This window comes from Mobula birostris, chromosome 8 (assembly GCF_030028105.1).
Source record: "Mobula birostris isolate sMobBir1 chromosome 8, sMobBir1.hap1, whole genome shotgun sequence".
Lineage (NCBI taxonomy): Eukaryota > Metazoa > Chordata > Chondrichthyes > Myliobatiformes > Myliobatidae > Mobula > Mobula birostris.
Window position 1 is genome coordinate 27,485,201 of NC_092377.1, and position 18,421 is coordinate 27,503,621.

Consider the following 18,421-nt stretch of genomic DNA (forward strand, 5'->3'; position numbering starts at 1 on the left):
AGTGCAGTTGCTATCCTAAGGAGGAGCTGCTTGGGAAGCTGAAAGATCTGAAGGTAGATAAGTCACCTGGACCAGATGGACTACACCCCAAGGCTCAAATAGGTAGCTGAAAAGATTGTGAAGGCATTAGTAATGATCTTTCAAGAATAAATTGATTCTGGCATAATTCTAGAGGAATGGAAAATTGCAAATGTCACTCTACTCTTTAAGTTGTAAGAGAGGCAGATGAAAGGAAACTATAGGCCAATTAGCCTGACTTCAGTGGTTGGGAAGATGTTGAAGTCCATTATTAAGGATGAGGTTTAGGAGTATTCAGAAATGCATGATAACGTAGGCAAAGTCAGCATGGTTTTCTTAAGGAACAATCTTCCCTGACAAATCTGTTGGAATTCTATGAAGAAATAACAGGCAGGATAGGCAAAGGAAAGTCAGTGGATGTTGCTTATTTGGATTTTCAGAGAGCCTTTAACAAGGTGTTATACGTGAGGCTGCTTAATAAGAGTCCATGGTATTACAGGGAAGATACTAGCATGTTTGGCTGATTGGCTGACTGGCAGGAGGCAGAGAGAGAGAATAAAAGGGGGTCTATTCTGGTTGGCTGTTAGTGACAAGTGCTGTTCCACAGGGGGTCAGTATAGGAATCTCATCTTTTCATGTTACATGTCAACGGATTAGATGATGGAATTTATGGCTTTGTGCCCAAGTTTGTAAATGGTACAAAGATTGTGGAGGGGAAGGTAGTATTGAGTAAGTAGGGAGTCTGCAGAAGGACTTGAACAGATTGGGAGAAGGGGCAAAGAAACGGCAGATGGAAAATAGTGTAGGGAAGTATGCGGTCACGCACTTCGGTAGACAGAATAAAAGCACAGACCATTTTCTAAAGGGGAAAAAAAATTCAAAAATCAGAAGTGCAAAGGGATTTTGGAGCCCTTGTGCAGGATTCCCTACAGGTTAATTTGCAGATGGAACTGGTAGTTGGGAAACCAAATGCAATGTTTAGCATTCCTTTCAAAAGGACTAGAATATAAGAGCAAGGATGTGTTGCTAATGTACATCTCCTCTTTCCCTTTCTCCCATGCTTCACTCTCCTCTCCTATCAGATTCTTTCTTCTTCAGCCCCTTACCATTTCAACCTGTCATCACCCAGCTTCCAACTTTATTCCCCCTCTCCCACCCACCTGGCTTCACTTATCACTTGCCAGTGTGTAATCCTACCCCCCACCCCATCTTCTTATTCTGGCCTCCGACTCCCCCTTCCTTTCCAATCCTCATGAATGGTTTGGCCTGAAACTTCAACTCTTTATTCCCATCCATAGATGCTGCCTGACCTCCTGAATTCCTGCAGCATTTTGTGTTATTCAGTATTGGATCATCAGGATTTGTGAGGCCTCCCCCCAGCTCTGTGCAATGACCATTACTGGATTTATTCCTTACAAGGCTGTGTTTGCATGTGAGACATTTGAACATTATATTTAAAAACTAAATTATTATTAATAGTTAAAGCACAGATACAGTTTTGCACAATGTCTGACCTGTGAATTCTGAAACTTTGGCAGCCACCTTCTCTGCAAATCCTATCCGCGTGTTCAATCCAGTTCCCACGGCAGTTCCACCAGCCGCTAATTGATAGATCCTTGGCATTGCAGCCTTAATCCGTTCCATACCATATTTTATCTGCTGTACGTAGGCACTAAATTCCTAAATTGAATGAACACCAAAAGCTGTGAAATCCAAGCAATAATTTTAAAAGGTAACTGAGGCAGCCTGAATGAATATCATGCAGCAAGATATCACAGTCACAGTAATCTGAATAGGACACTTTTATGGAGACTATATTAGCAAGTTAACCTTTTATATTAGAGACATGTTCCAAAACAACCTAAATTTCTGGCATGAAGGCTTCCTTTCGCTTAGCCAATCTCAATTCATTTTCTAATATGGGACTCAGCAGAAAGCCAGCAATGATTTTCCACAAATAAAAAAAGTTTCACTCAAAGGAGATGTGTTATTGCTGATGGACTTTGCTTGGAGAAGGGAAGAAGGCAGTAGGGAGGCTTGTGGAAGAATGGGGGTGAAATAAAATTTACCACAGCTACGTTGGAACTCAATGCAAGCCAGATCAAAGAAGTTTTGTATCCGATTATGCGCACATTCAAGTATTTGATTAAAACCCCTTGTCTGAACTGAGAAGTATTTGATTCCCTTTGGATGCTCTACTATACCCAATGAACACAAGGTTTTCAAGTACCTTCTTCTTTCATCATTTATTATACCTAAATGAAGCTCATCTATTGGACTTACCTAGCTGGACTCTACAATTTAACCCAAAAAAAGTCTGCTGCCTTAACTGGATCTGTAATTCAACTGACATCCAGGTATGATGTTAGAATTCTCAAAATCTTTTTCAAGTTCTTCCAAGGCCTAGCCCCTCCTTTTACCTGGAGGCTTCTCCAGACCTACAATGCACTGAGATCTTTCCACACCTCCAGTCCTTGTACACCTCCAATATCAATCAATACCTTCGGCTGCCAAGATCACAGGCTCAGGTAGTCCTTTCTTAAAGGTTTCTGCTTTGTTGTCCTTTAAACAATGACTACATTCAGTGGCCATTTTGTAAGGTACACCCATACATCTGCTCGTTAATGTAAATATCTTATCAGCCAATCATGTGGAAGCAACTCAATGCATAAAAGCACATAGACATGGTCAAGAGATACAGTTGTTGTTCAGATCAAACATCAGAATGGGGAAGAAATGTGATCTAAGTGACTTTGACTGTGGAATGATTGCTGATGTCAGATAGGGTAGTCTGAATTATCTCAGAAATTACTGATCTCCTGGGATTTTCATGCACAAATCTCTCAAGATTACAGAGGATGGTGCAAAAAAAAACATCCAGTGAGTGGCAATTCTGTGGGCGAAAATGCCTCGTTAATGAGAGGTTAGAGGAGAATGGTCAGACTGGTCTAAGCTGACTTGGAAGGCAACAGTAACTTAAATAATCATGTTATTTGGATGACAGGATTGATAACTTTGTGGCCAGGTTTGCAGACAATATAAAGATAAGTGGAGGGGTAGATAGTGTTGAGGAAGCAGGGAGTCTAGGACCTAGACAGACTGGGAGAATAGGCAAAGAACTTGCAGAATGGAATATAGCATAGTGAAATGTATGGTCATGCATTTTGGTTCCATTCTTTAAATGGAAAAGAAACTTTCTGAAATCAGGATCCAAGCGATTTGGAAGACCTCATGCAGGATTCCCTAAGGGTTAACTTGCAGGTTGAAGCAGTGGTAAGGAAGACAAATGTAATGCCAGCACTTATCAGAATCAGGTTTAATATCATTGGAGTATGTCGTGAAATTTGTTGACTTTGCAGCTGCATACAATGAAATACATGATAATACAAAAAAACATGAATTACACTATGTATACATAAAATAGTTAAATTTAATAAGTAATGCAAAAATTAAAATAAAAAAGTGAGGTAATGTTCATGGGTTCAATGCCCATTCAGAAATTGGATAGCAGGAGGGAAGATGATGTTCCTGAATTGTTGACTGTGTGGATTCAGGCTTTTGTACCTCCTTCCTGATGGCAGCAATGAGAATAAGGCATGATGCGGGTATGTGCAAGAGGTATCTAATAAAGTGGCCATTGAGGGTATGTTTACCTCTGCTGTCCAAGCTTTTGGGTAAATATCTCAATAACAGCTGATAGAGCCTTTTGTCAAATTTATTTTAATAATGCTCTTTCATATCACCTTACAATATTAAAGATTTTACATTAATACAATTTATTAGTGTTGTTCCCAACTCATATTTATGTACTTTCTTTGCATACCAATCTCAAGTCATTTCTCTATGTCAGATATAGAATGAAAGTGGGTCCCAATAGCCATGGTCCTCAAACATAAAGCGCTTTTAACTAATTAGGAATCCAGATATAAAAAAAATACATTGATTATTAATTAAATAGAGGAGAAACTCCTGCTGGATGTAATTTAAACACAACGAAATAATGTCTATACAATTAATCTTACTGCTCTCTAAGGTGAAAGCAAGATGACTTACCCCACCGCCGCCCCAGTTTCCTTTTCGCAGGAGAACTGAAGCAGTGTTTGTTTATCCTATCCTGACCTGTACAGTTTCACATTCCTGGGATCAATCTCCTAAATCCTTTCTGCACCCTTTCCAATATTTGATATCTATTTTATAAAGTAGTGACCAAACCAGCGTGTAGTATTTCAGTTATTATATGACTGAAGTTCAATACAGGTCTATTGAACCTGTACTGCTTCCACCTGTTGTATTCAAACCCGCTGAAATGAAACCCGAGCATTTGGTTTGCCTTTCGAATAGTGTTGTTAATCTGAACAGACACCCTAATGGACAAAATCTACAGACTACAGGGGAATTGTGTGTGATTTCCAATATTCCTGTCTCAGTTCGAAACCTTGGTGAAAGTGATCTTTAGTGTATTGGGATCCTATGTCCATTCAACTTACATCACATCTTTGTCCAGTAAATAATACACCTAAGGATCTGTTCTCAGCATGAAGCATTTGATATGATTGCTACAAACGGACAGTTTTTTTTTTTACCATCGTATCTGACGAGCTCCCTTTCTCAGCTGTGCTATCCAGTTTCTGAGAGATTCAGTCTTTTTATTTATTTTTGCTTTCTTTGTCAAATAACTGTGAGATTTCATAGAACAAAACCCACCTGCCCTAAAGACAGAGGTACTGCATCTTGTGTATGTGTACGGCCAATCTTGATGATGTCTGCAAATTCCTTGGCCTTAGCATCAAGGGCATCATGGAGCCTCTGCAAACCGGGCAGGAGCACCTCATGAACCTCCTTTGCAGCAGCAATATGCATGGCAGTTGGGAATGTATCATTGGAACTCTGCAACAAAGGGAAAGAAAGGAATTGGAAAATCAAGACTAATTCAACATTTGACATTAACAAACATAAAATAAGATATAGGTGCAGAATTAGGCCATTTGGCCCACTGAGTCTGCTCAAATTTATTTTAATAGTGTTTCTACACATCACCTTGCAACATTAAAGATTTTACACTAATGAAATTTGTTAGTGTTGTTTCCAACTCATATTTATGAACTTTCTACGAACACCCCCACATCAAACCATTTCCCTGTGACAGTAGGTCCCAATAGCCATGGTCCTCAAGCATTAACCACATTTAACTAATTGGGAATTTGGAAAAAAAATATCAAGATATTAAAATTATTCAAATGAAACCTTCATATGGTAGAAATATGAAATTAAAAACTAGAAAATAGCAGACACATGCAACAGGTCAGGAAGCATCTATGAAAAAAGAAGCTTAGCATTTCAGATCTGATTTCCTGTAACATTAAACCTGTTGCTTTCTCCATAAATACTGCCTGACTTGCAGAGTGTTTCCAGAAGCATTTGTAATAAAACTATTTCCTACTATATACATTTTACAGACCATTTAAAAAAAACAAAGTTTCAAAGGGCTAGGGCTGTGGCCTCAATCAGTACCTGGCTCTTGTTCACATGATCATTGGGATGGACGGGATCTTTGCTGCCCAGTTTACCTCCGAGAATCTCAATTGCCCTGTTGCTGATAACTTCATTCACATTCATATTGGTTTGTGTTCCAGAGCCAGTCTGCCATACGACCAGAGGAAAGTGATCATCCAGTTTTCCAGCAATCACCTGCAATGACATAAAATACCTCATTTTAAGTTTCTTGTACCTTTTATTCAGTCGTAGTAACAAAGAATAGCAGCAAATAATCAAATTGCTCTTAACGTCATAATACAATGCTCAGAACAAAAACAGGATCCTCAGAACTAACTTCAGCTGGTTCTGGAACAGGTATTACCTCACAACCATCAGGTTCTTGAAGCAGAGGGGATAACTTCACTCAACTTCACTTGGCCCATTATTGAAATGTTCCCACAACCAATGGGCTCACTTACATGTTCTCAATATTTACTACTTGTCTATTTATTGTTATTTCTTCTTCATGTATTCACACACTCTGTTATTGCCTTCTGTAATCTGGTTGAACGCCCTAGTTGGGCAGTCTTTCATTGATTCTGTACGGTGATTATTTCACAGAGTTATTGAGTACATCCACAAGAAAATGAATCTCAGGGTGTATATGGTGACATATATGTACTTTAATAATAAAATGTACCTTGAACTTAAGGATGTTGTGCAAGTTCCAATACTATGTGTATGTGATCCTGTTGCAGGTGAGGCTTTCATTGCACCTGTGCATGCATACATACATGTACAGGTGTACAACACAATAAGCTTGACTTCGACTTTGAGAATACAAGGACTAGACTTTGAAGCCCATCCATCCAGATCTATCATCACATCCAGTCCTGAAACATGTTAATTTTCTTGCCCAATCCATTTGTCTTTTAAGTAATTTTCTACTGTGCTGTAATATCTAATAGTATAATCCATTGTACAAATCAAACTTCTATATTAAACCAAGCTGTGGATTTTCTATCTCATTGCATCGTCCTACTATATGACTAAAAATTGCCACCCACTGGCCAGACCATAGCATGGCAACGTTAATGATCAGAAGTAAAGAACAAAGAAATAAAAGTATAAGTAATCACATTTACCTTTAATATTTTTTCCCTTATATATTATATATTCTGCATTTATGCTATCGTGAACAAATTACTAACTTCTCCCGTAGCATTTCTCCTGATTAACACAGGCACCCTGAGGTGGTCACATGAATTGTATTTTAAGACTAAGGCACTCTGGACTGGTGACTTGGGCTCATCATCAGCAGTTTCTGTATTCGCAACATGCTTAGTGTCTAACCTTCAACTACATACAATCCCAAACCACAAACACCTCCTATATGAACTGATCCTTGCCAAAAATGTACGAATCCTCCTTGGGTTACAAACACCTGACTCGTATACAGTCTGTGCACACAAACACGCATCCGGGAGGTTGGCAACAAGCTATGCGGCTGCAAGCATCTTCTGCTAGGGGAAACTTGGTCTGAAGGAACACCATTTCATCCTGCAGAGAAAACTGAATGGTTAAGTTAAATGCTCTGGTTTAACTACACATTAGCCTTCATTGGCCAGTTTTTAAAATTTAAATATATTGCTGGGTGGCCTCATTTCTGACTTACTAACTGGGCTACAAACAGTTCTCAGAAACAGAATCCTGTTGTACCTGGGAAGGACCTGTAATTTGTTTAACTTAGTAATGAGAAATTATTGATCTGCATATCATTCAAATGATTTAAAGCCACAAAATGGAAACATACGAATCAGGCCACAAAATTGAAATGTATGAATACATTTCAATTTTACAGGGCTATTGCTGAGTATTTAATTATTTCAGTAATATTTGAGTAATGTTGTAAATATATATTGTTTGATTAACCATTTGCTGTTTATTTGCATAGTTCATTACAGGTTGTATGTAAAAGTATGCGAATTGCATGGGTCATTACACCACGTCATATGTGAGTGCCTCACTAAAGTAAAACGAAGTAGACATGTTATCTTTCCTTTTTATTAATTCCCGGAGTTACGAGCCACAATAGCTACGAATCAAGGTGCTCTGTGAAGCAGACACAAAATGATGAAGTCTTCAAGTGATGCCCATTTCCAATTTCACGGCAAATTAAGGTATTTAAATGCTACATAACTTCCAAAGCCTTGTATGCATTGATATAATTTTTTACTCATAATGCTTGGTATTTAACAATTGGTTTAACAGAATGCTTAGAGCTCTGGAGTGGCCGTACAGTTGAATCAAACTGCTCTGAGTTAATATGAAGCTATGCAAATTGAGAAAGGAAAATCAGTGTGGAGTAATTGCCAGGCATGATAAAGATTGCAGAAGGCAAAGCAGTAACTTGTCTTTCCTTTCAATCCACTTTCACAATGTTTTGTTCCTTACCAGTCTTTCTGGAGCTCCTGCAATACCACTACAGGTCTCCACTGTTCACTGACCATGACCTGTTCTAACTAAAATGGTTGCTTCCTTTCAGCCCCACTAGATTTGGCCATCATTTCTCCAGTCTAGCAATTCAGCTCAGATGGCTATCTTCCTTCCAAAATCCATGAAGATTCCACAATGTATTTTATACACCATCACACTACCTCATCTGCTGCTTTCATAATACTGTGTGCAATCTTTGGGTCCAAGCCGTAGTCCATATTCACTTCTGCGGCAGCTCTTTTCAAAATCCCAAATGCTTTTATCACTTGGATCTGTGAACAGAAGCCATGGAAGTAATGTCAAATATCACACTTTATTTTCCCTCTACTCACCAACAGAGAGGTTTCGTTAAAATACTGTATCTGGAAAGTGTGTAAGGACTGAATCAGAAAGAATGCAATTTCCTTATGTATTTATACATTTCTGACAGATTGTATAATCTATTTTGCTATCAGAGAATTGCAAGCAAGACCTGCTGATGTTGAACCGGACAACATTCTAATTACACTGCATCGTAGTAGGGCAAGTCAGGTCCATTCACTCTTCCTGAAATATACACAAAATCCTGCTTGCTGGATTCCAACAGTTAAAAATCTCTCAATGCCACAGTCCCCGTAATCAGAATTCTATTTAAATGAAGACAAATGAAAAACAAAATTAAATGTTCTTTCAGTGCAAGAGTGAATATATCTTGTATTAATTGTAAGTAATTTTGTGAAAACAAACATGGCATATAGTAAACAGTTATTCTTCTTGCAGGGAGTGGAATTCAGATTCACTATTCTGGTTTCTGGGATGGATTTGAGATATGAGGACAGAGTATATTAGCCTGCATTCTAGAGTTTAGGAGAATAAGGGAAAATCTCATCAATACTTCCAAAATTCTAGGCTGATTGCAGGAAAAAACATTTCCCTGGGCTGAGGAGTCAAGATCAGGGGGACAGGTTCAGTTTTAGGAATGATATCAAAAGAATGGTGGATGGTGAATCTTTGGAATCCCTTGTCCTGAAGACTCTGCCATTGTATTAATTCCAAACAGATGGATATTAATGTGAGCAGGAGATACGGGGATAGTTTGGAAAATTCCAGGTGAGGCTCATCAGCCATGTTCTTGATGAGGACAGAGCAGATTTTAAGGGCTTAGTGACCTACTCCTGATTAGATCATAAGATACAGGCACAGAATTAGGCCATTCAGCCTATTGAGTCTCCTCCATGATCCAATCATGGCAGATTTATATGACCTTTCAATCCCATTCGGCCTTCTCACTGTAACCATTGATAGCCTTATTAGTCAAGAACGTATCAACCTCCATCTTAAATCTCCCACTTACCCAATAATTCTTGTTTTTCATGTAAATGGGAGACAAACTGGTGCTAACTCTTTTTAAAGCTGTCACAAAATTTCTAAAATTGGGGTTTAAAAGCTTTTAATTGCATAATGCAATTGGAAATATTCTCTCAGGAAGATGAGTTTCAATCTGCGAAAATTCTTTTCCAAGTCAATTTCTGCCAATATTCTGACATTTTACATAAGAACATAAGAAATAGGAGCAGGAGTAGGCAATCTGGCCCGTCAAGCCTGCTCTGCCATTCAATAAGATCATTGCTGATCTGGCCATGGACTCATCTCCACTTACCTGCCTTTTGCCTGTAACCCTTAATTCTCCTACTATGCAAAAACCTGTCCATCCTTGTCTTAAATATATTTACTGGGTTAGTTTCCACTGCTTCAGTGGGCAGAGTTCCACAGATTCACCACCCTCTGGGAAAAGCAGTTCCTCTTCATCTCCATCTTAAATCTACTCCCCTGAATCTTGAGGCTATGTCTCATAGTTCTAGTCTCACCTATCAGAGGAAACAACTTTCCTGTCTCTATCTGATCTATCCCTTTCATAATTTTATCTGTTTCTATAAGATCTCCTCTCATTCTTCTGAATTCTAGCGACTCAATCTCTCCTCATATTCTAACCCCCTCATCTCTGGAATCAACCTAGTGAACCTCTTCTGCACTGCCTCCAAAGCCAGTATATCCTCCTTCAAGTAAGGAGACTAGAACTGTACACAGTACTCCAGGTTCAACCTCACCAATACCCTGTAGAGTTGCAGCATAACCTACTTGCTCTGAAATTCAATCCCTCTAGCAATGAAGGCCAACATTCCATTTGCCTTCTTAATAGCCTGCTGCATATGCAAACCAACCTTTTGTGATTCATGTACAAGCACTCCCAAGTCCCTCTGAACATCAGCATGTTGCAATCTTTTACCATTTAAATAATAATCTGCTCTTCCATTTTTCCTTCCAAAGTGGATGACCTCGCATTTACCAACATTGTATTCCACCTGCCAGACCCTTGCCCACTCACTTAACCCATCAATCTCTGCAGACTCCCCGTATCTTCTGAGTTTGCTTTTCCACTCAATTTAGTATCATTCGTAAACGTAGATACACTACACTCGGTCCCCTCTTCCAGATCGTTAATGTATATCATGAACAGTCACGAGCCCAGCACCGGCCCCTGTGGCACACCGCTCACCACTGATTGCCAACTAGAGAAACACCCATGTACCCCAATTCCCTGCTTTCTATTAGTTAATCGATCCTCTATCCACGCTGATACATCTCCCCCAACTCTATGCATACTTATCTTATGGATAAGTCTTTAATGCTGCACCTTATGGAACACTTTCTGGAAATCCATGTAAATAACATCGATCTGTTCCCCTCTATGGACTGCGCTCATTATATCTTCAGAGAACTCCTGTAAGCTTGTCAAACTGGACCAGCATTTGCTGAATCCATGCTGCGTCTGCCTGATGGATCCATTTCATTCCAGATGCCTTGCTATTTTGTCTTTAATGATAGCTTCAAGCATTTTCTCAACTAGATGTTAAACTAACCTGCTTTTTGCCTACATCCTTTTTTGAACAGTGGTGTGATATTTGCCATCTTCCAATCAATTAAAAATCATTTAATTAAAAATTAAAGGTAATTATCTTTACATTTGTTATAATTCTGTGTGATTTTTCATTGGCCAGAGGCTTGCAAAATATAGGCACATTGCTAAACTTTTGACCAAACGAATTGGGGAAATAACACAATATTCCTGAAGTAGAACAATGGGCAAATTACGGTGAAGTGTCTGATGTTTTAAAGGATAAGAAAGTTCCTTTAAATAACTGTCCCATTACTTACTGGCATTCTCTCGGATGTCCCTCCAATTTTAAAATTCATCATTGATCTCACTGTCTGAGCTCCATAATATCGATCATTTGGCACCTTCAGTTCACCAAAGGTATCATACTCGATTCTGTATCCATCAGAACTTGCCTGCAAAAATCAAAAGGTCAAATGTATTGATTTCTTCAGTAATCACATAAATGTGGTTGTGTAATTTTCAAATTAAATCTCAAAGTCCATTAGACACAAAGCAGTTCAAAACTTTAGAGGTCACGGGCAAAATTTCAGAAACGACAGGAGGCTATTCAGATAATCAAATTCATATACAAGTTTATTTATCATTCAACCACACATGAATACAGCCGAACAAAACAGTGTTCTTTTGTGGCCAAGGTACTAACATACAACGAGCGCTATATATATATATATATATATATATATATATATATATATATATATATATAATGTATAGAGCTAGGCTACCAAAGAATTTTGCACAGTACCGTTGTAATTTTATGCAAAAAAAAAATCATGACACAAAGTGATTGACGATAAACCTGACTTTGATATGAGTCTCAGTTGTGGACTGAGGGTGGAAAGGGGGCAGGCAGAGGGGAATCATGTTTTGGAAAAGGGAAGAGAGTGGGAAGCACCAGAGAGACATTCAGTAGTGATCAATAAACCAATGGCTTGGAATCAAATAACCTTGCTGAGTGTCTCAGCGCCGTATGTGTCTGCACCCACACGACCCCGTCTTCTCGGTCACATGTCCCACACCCCTCCCATGGTGCTCCACCCTCACTACTCCCAACATCCTTTGCTCCCACCAGATTTATAAACTCACTCTCCGCTCATTGACAAATCCATTACTGTGCAAAAGTCTTTGACATGCCTAAGTCTTACTCACTCCTAAGACTTTTGCATAGTACTGTACTTATTCAATTTCTGTGTGAATTTGGAAATATCTATCATCTTTATAGATTAATTGTAAAAAGGTTGTCTGCTTGAGGCCCCTTAATACAAACAACTATTTTATTTGACAAAATTAAATTTGTAAGATATTCCAAGACATTTTTACGGAAACATAGCTTGACGCAGACCTCACGACCAACAACTTGGTCAGAAGCTGCGGAGTCAGGTACAATTCGGCCACAATATCACTGGGGATGTTTCCTCACTCAAGAGATGACATACCTCTGTCTTCCCGGGTATATTTTGAAAGGTATTATACAGGAGATAATGGAGACACAAAACAAAGATTACGCAAGGGAGAGGTTTCCAGTGCAGAACCATCAATAAATTAAGTACATCATTATAAACAGTGTCCAGTCAGCACGTTACCCAATGAGTTACAATGAGGATGAAGCATGGTCAATCTACAATATTATTTGGATCAGAGAATACTATCTATTTAAATAAACAAGAGTTTACAATAGAAACACTCAGCAAAATGAAAGTATGAATTCTCCTGAAAGAGTGTTCTGATTAGAGGATAACCTTGTAAGCAGTCTTGACTGACCGGTGAATTACCCAATCATCTCCACCCTGGCTGGAAATGTCAGTAGTCAATCTTAAAGTAATCCTGGACAATCATTCCTCTCTTGAAAATCTTTAATTATTTCTTGTATATCATTTTCTAAGATCAATTTTTTCCCTTACTAACTGGATCTTTACTAATTCAACATTGAAATTGAAAGTGGACCTGATTGAGGTATACAAAATGAATGGAGGGCACACATAGCACAGAGCACAATAAACTATTCCCGCAACATTTTGATTACACTGAAATACTTTTCTGATTGTGTTCCTTCTTGTAAAATGTGAAAAGTTGCAGTTTATGTTTAATTTATGGTTTTCACGTGCACGCTATGTATAGGTTGCTATGTGCCAGTGCAAACATGAGTCATGAAATCACAAATGAACCAGATTATCACCAACTTCTACGTCATAAAACTTGTTATGCTGCAGCAACTGTACAAAGATAAAACACTAATATTGCTGTTTGAACAACAAAGTGCTGATGTATTATACAAAGAGATCACCGCTTCTGAGATGGTGCAAACTGTAGCATTAATTTGATTAGATCCATGTTAAATAATTGCAAAGTCCACTGGACACAATAAAGGTTAAGAGGCCCTTTAAACTGCCAGGAGGGATGAGACTTACTGCCAAAGCTAACGGCTCAGCTTTCGAAGCTATTTTAGTCAGCTCTGACACTGGATATCGGTGTCCCAGCAGAAGCAGCTGGGCTTTGCTTTCCTTTCTTCAGAACCAAGTGCTAGAGATGATCCACACCATTAGTCAGAAATAGCCCTAAATTATATCACTTTTAGTTTCCTAAAGGGAAATAATCTCATTTGTCCCAGATGTCATAATAGATTCCAAAAAAGGTTAATGCTTTTTAAGTTTGAGTTGGATTAATTTCAAACCCTTGAACACAAGTTAATCTTACAGTTACAATAAAGTGTTGAGAATTAACACCTCTATGGCTGTTAAGAGAAACAGCATAGAATCCATTGTCAAGTTTTCTATTGGTTGGAAAGTTATACATCTTGAAAAACTAAAATGAAATAGTTTTTTTCTTAAACAAGAGAAAATCTGCAGATACTGGAAGGCCAAGCAACACACACACAAAATGCTGAAGGAACTCAGCAGGTCAGGCAGCATCTATGGAAAAGAGTGGTCGACGTTTTAGGCCAAATCTCTTCAGCAGGACTGGAACATTTTTTTTCCACTTTTTCTTTTGTTACTTCCCTGTATTTCATTAATTTAACTTAGTTGTTTAAAACCAAAACCTATTTCCTAAAGTGGATGTCGAAGGTAAGCTCATAACTGTGGAGAAAGCAATGAAATCCATTCAGAACTAGAAATGAGATACTAGTTGATTTGAATGTAAAAGGACCTGTATAAAAACAAGCAGCACACACAAAAATGCTGGTGGAACACAGCAAACCAGGCTATATAGGACAGTTAGTACAGTTGACGTTTCGGGACAAGACCCTTCGTCGGGTCCTGATGAAGTGTCTCGGCCCAAGAGATCGACTGTACCTCTTCCTATACATGCTGCCTGGCCTGCTGCATTCACGAGCAATTTTTATGTGTGTTGCTTGAAATTCCAGCATCTGCAGATTTCCTCGTGTTTGAGATAGATTAGATAGATACTTTATTGATTCCAAAGGACAAGCATTGTAGGGAACCCCTTCACCTCCGTATTGCATATCTGACTTTGCAGTGTCACTAGTTGCCCATCATTTCCTGTACAGAAACGGGATCCCCTAACCAACAACACTATGGGAGTAATTGTAACAGTTGCACGGTAGTGTTCAAGGCAGTGAGTAGCTAAGCCCAGGGTAGGTAGTACAAACAATAATTGCCAGGCCCGGCAGTGTCATTTCATAAATGATACACCCACACTAAATCAACAGAATGGCTCTCCAACAGCAATGGCCGAGGCAATCTTCAATAACTTTAAAAAGATAAATTTTCTGTTGTGGAATTTTTTATAGTTAAACAATCTGAGTGGAGAGAGAGATTTTGTCGATGATAGCCAAAAGCATCTTCAAATAGCACATGCACTTAGATATGCGGGTCTGCGACAGAAGTTCAAACAAGCCACTGAATAACCACCAATGGTTGTACAGACATTCACCAATGATACTGCCGCCGAGAGAGATTCCAACCTACTTGAAAAGAAAGATGTCTGCCCTCTGCATTTTCTACATGAACTCTTCCTCCGCTTTCAAATGAGGATTTTGTGAAAACGGAAGCAAAATTGCAACCATTTGTTTAATTGTCGGAAGGAAATGGGCACACAGCAGCAGGCGACCTGTGTCTCTTGCCTTTCACGATTCTTATTTCGACAGAGTTTGGGCGCAGCACGGGCCTGCTGGGTTTCCCCGATTTGTGTGTTTTAACAGCAAAACATCAAAGCCGAATAGAATTTTTTTTCGTTTAGGAAACGTTCATTAAAAAGGAACTGGTAGCATGAGAAGTGGCACAGTGCAGCTGCCTGCCCTCAACGTCACCAGCCGGAGTGGCTCTGTTGCCGGGCTCCAGGTGACCCTTGCGCGACTGGGACGTGGGGAAACACGGGCAATCCCGGGGCTGCAGGCGCCCGACTGACCCGAGAGTCCCGACACGGCAACAGAAGGACCGCAAGCACCGAAAGGGCAAGGATTTAACCGCAACACTGTTCGGGGTGATAGCAAGGGGAGCTGCAGTCCCCTAGTCCCCTGTATCGCAGTAAAGGCCGCACGGCTTGTGCGTCCCTGTCTGCTTTGGTTCCCAGGTTTATTTGGCATAACCGCACTCACCATCCTTTTACTGATTGCAACAGCCGCGGCCGGGAGCGAGTTCTTTGCAAATAGTTGACAGCCTTGTATTACTCGGAGTTTGCCTTGGACGCACTGGAGATTTCGGACGAAGCGGAACATGTTGTAAAGGAGGGCGGGGAGGAACCAAGGACGGGGTGGAAAAGGGCCGCCAGGGGGAGGTGTAGAACGGGGGCAAAAGCATGAGTCCGTTGCAATCAGATATCTCATTTTACATCCGGAGTTAGTTCAGTACTGCTTAGTATCCCTAAAATATGCGTTTTATCACGCTTTAAACTCTTTTTAGGTATCTAAATTTTGAAAATGCTGTAAAGGTTCAGAAATTTGAACTTTGATGTGTTGCTTAACTATTGACAAAACTCCATGGTAAATTTACAGAAGCTCAGAGTTGATGACATCCAGAGCAAGAATTATATTGATAAGAGATGTGCAGATAATATTTTTCCTCCCAAAGAGAATCATATGCGTCACGTTTACACGACACCTAACAGCCTAGCAGATGCAAGACCAGTAGCCATTTAAGTAAAAACTGCAGCTGTTGTGAATCTGAAGACAAAAACATACTGGAAATTGCAGCAAATCAAAAGTGTAGCAATGGGAACCAATACAGCTCCAAATCAATGTTGCGACCACCACATTTGTAAGATTTTCACTTCTGAGTGGATGGGAAATGAATGGGCACAAAAACTTGGGTTGTTTAATACAGAATATGGTCCCAGTGTACTATCTGTTACTCCTTCATGGTTTTTTAAAGCTCCAAATCAAAGGAGTAGCGATGGGAACCAATGTACACTTGCTACATTTCTTGAACAATAGCACAGCATTAGCCTCCCTCCAGTCTTCTGGAACTTCACCAGTGACTAACGAAAAAGCAAACATATTTATCAGGGCCTCCACAATTTTCTTCCCTAGCCTCCCATGTGGTCTGTGGTGTACTTGGGCCCTGAGAATTTGCCTGCCTTAACGCATTTCAAGGCTGCAAATAGTTCTTTCCTCATAATAAGCACATGTTCCAAGACACCACTATTTATTATTCTCACTTTTATGACATCTATGAGATTCTCCTTAGTAAACACCAAGGAGAAATAGACATTAAAAATCTCGCCCATCTGCGGCTCTATACAGTATATAGGAGGCCCTAAAGGTCTCATTTAGAGGAAAGCTGAGGAAGATTTTTTTCACTCAGAGAATAGATGCAATATGGCACACACTGTCTGAGAAGGTGGTTGAGGAAGGGACTCTCATAAAATTTGGATGAGCACTTGAATTACCAAGGGATAGTAGGCTCTGAACGAAGTGGTGATAAATGAAATTGGTATTCTCACAGCTACCTGGACTATTCCTCTTCCCACCCTATTACTTGTAAAAATGCCATCCCCTCCTCTTGTTTCCTTCCTCTCTGCCGCATCTGCTCTCTGGATGAGGCTTTTTATTCCAGAATCGAAGAGATGTCCTCCTTCTTCAAAGAAAGGACCTTCCCCTCTTCCATCAATGCCACCCTTACCCGTATCTCTTCCATTACCCCACAAGGGATAGGGTTCCTCTTGTCCTAACCTACCACCCCACCAGCCTCTGCACCCAGCTCATAATTCTTTGTAACTTCAACCGTCTCTAACAGGATCCCACCACTAAGCACATCTTTCACTCCCCCTATTTTCTGCTATCCACAGGGATTGCTCCCCAGGTAACTCCCTTATCCATTCATCCCTCCCCACTGATCTCCCTCCTGACACTTATCCTTGCAAGTGGAACAAGTGCTACACCTGCCCCTACACCTCCTCCCTCACCACCATTCAGGGCCCCAAACAGTTCTTCCAGCTGAGTCGACACTTCACCTGTGAGTCTATTTGGTCATCTACTGTGTCCGGTGCTCCTGATGTGGCTTCCTGTATATCGGTGAGACCTGACATAGATTGGGAGACCCCTTTGCCGAGCGCCTACACTCTGTCCACCAGAAAAAGAAGGATCTCCCAGTGGCCACCCATTTTAATTCCACTCTCCATTCCGACATGGCAGTCCATGCCTCCTCCACTGTCGTGAGGAGGCCACATTCAGGTTGGAGGAGCAGCACCTTATATTCTGTCTGGGTAGCCTCCAAGCTGATGGCATGAACATTGACTTCTCAAACTTCCAGTAATGCCCCCTCCCCCTCTCCTTCACCATTTCCCATTCCCCTCTCTCACTTTATCTCCTTACCTGCACACCACCTCCCTCTGGTGCACCTCCTACTTTTCATTCTTCTCTATCAGCTTCCCCCTTCTCCAGCCCTTTATCTCTTTCACCAATCGACCTCCCAGCTCTTTACTTCAGCTGCCCCCTCTCCTGGTTTCACCTATCTCCTACCACCTTGTACTTCTCCCTCCCCTCCCCTCACACCTTCTTACTGACCTCTCATCATTTTTTTCCTCCAGTCCTGATGAAGGGTCTCAGCCTGAAGTGTTGACTGTTTGCATTTTTCCCCATACATACTGTCTGGTCTGCTGAGTTCCTCCAGCATTTTGTGTGTGTGTTGCTTGGATTTCCAGCATCTGCAGATATTCTCTTGCTTGTATGGACACAATGGGCCCTAGGAGTCTTTTTCTGTGCTCTGTGAGTCTATATTGCAGTGATGTGGAAACAGAACTGTAAGAAACTACGTCCAGCAGTAGGAATTTTCTGCCGTTGTTTTATGTTCAGAGGTATCTACTTTTGTTGTCATTTCTGTTTTGTATCACGGGTCTGCTGATAACTTACGCGATAGCAGGTTTGTTAAATTTCCAAAATTCGGTTTTAGTTGGTCGTGGTAGGAGGATCAGGTAACAGCAAGACCTCTCGGCTTGGAAATGGTAGAGGGAAGCAGTTGGTGTTCAATGCAATATTGCACTTACGTTGATCGCCGCCAGTTGGCGCCCTCCAGTTGAAATACTCGTCTGGGAGAATTA

At 40.3% G+C, this 18,421-nt stretch overlaps 1 protein-coding gene across 1 annotated transcript in view; it reads right to left on the reverse strand.

Moving 5' to 3' along the window:
* The window catches only part of fh (fumarate hydratase), a 30,460-nt gene extending 14,817 nt beyond the window's left edge, over window positions 1-15,643 (reverse strand). Inside the window, exons 1-6 of the mRNA XM_072264913.1 lie at window positions 15,483-15,643; window positions 11,185-11,319; window positions 8,151-8,261; window positions 5,530-5,706; window positions 4,723-4,905; window positions 1,533-1,698 (exon numbers count right to left, since the gene is read on the reverse strand). Coding sequence (XP_072121014.1) covers window positions 1,533-1,698; window positions 4,723-4,905; window positions 5,530-5,706; window positions 8,151-8,261; window positions 11,185-11,319; window positions 15,483-15,602 — 892 coding nt within the window. The 5' untranslated portion in view covers window positions 15,603-15,643. The remainder of the gene's footprint in view (window positions 1-1,532; window positions 1,699-4,722; window positions 4,906-5,529; window positions 5,707-8,150; window positions 8,262-11,184; window positions 11,320-15,482) is intronic.
* Between the last annotated feature and the right edge of the window lie 2,778 nt (window positions 15,644-18,421).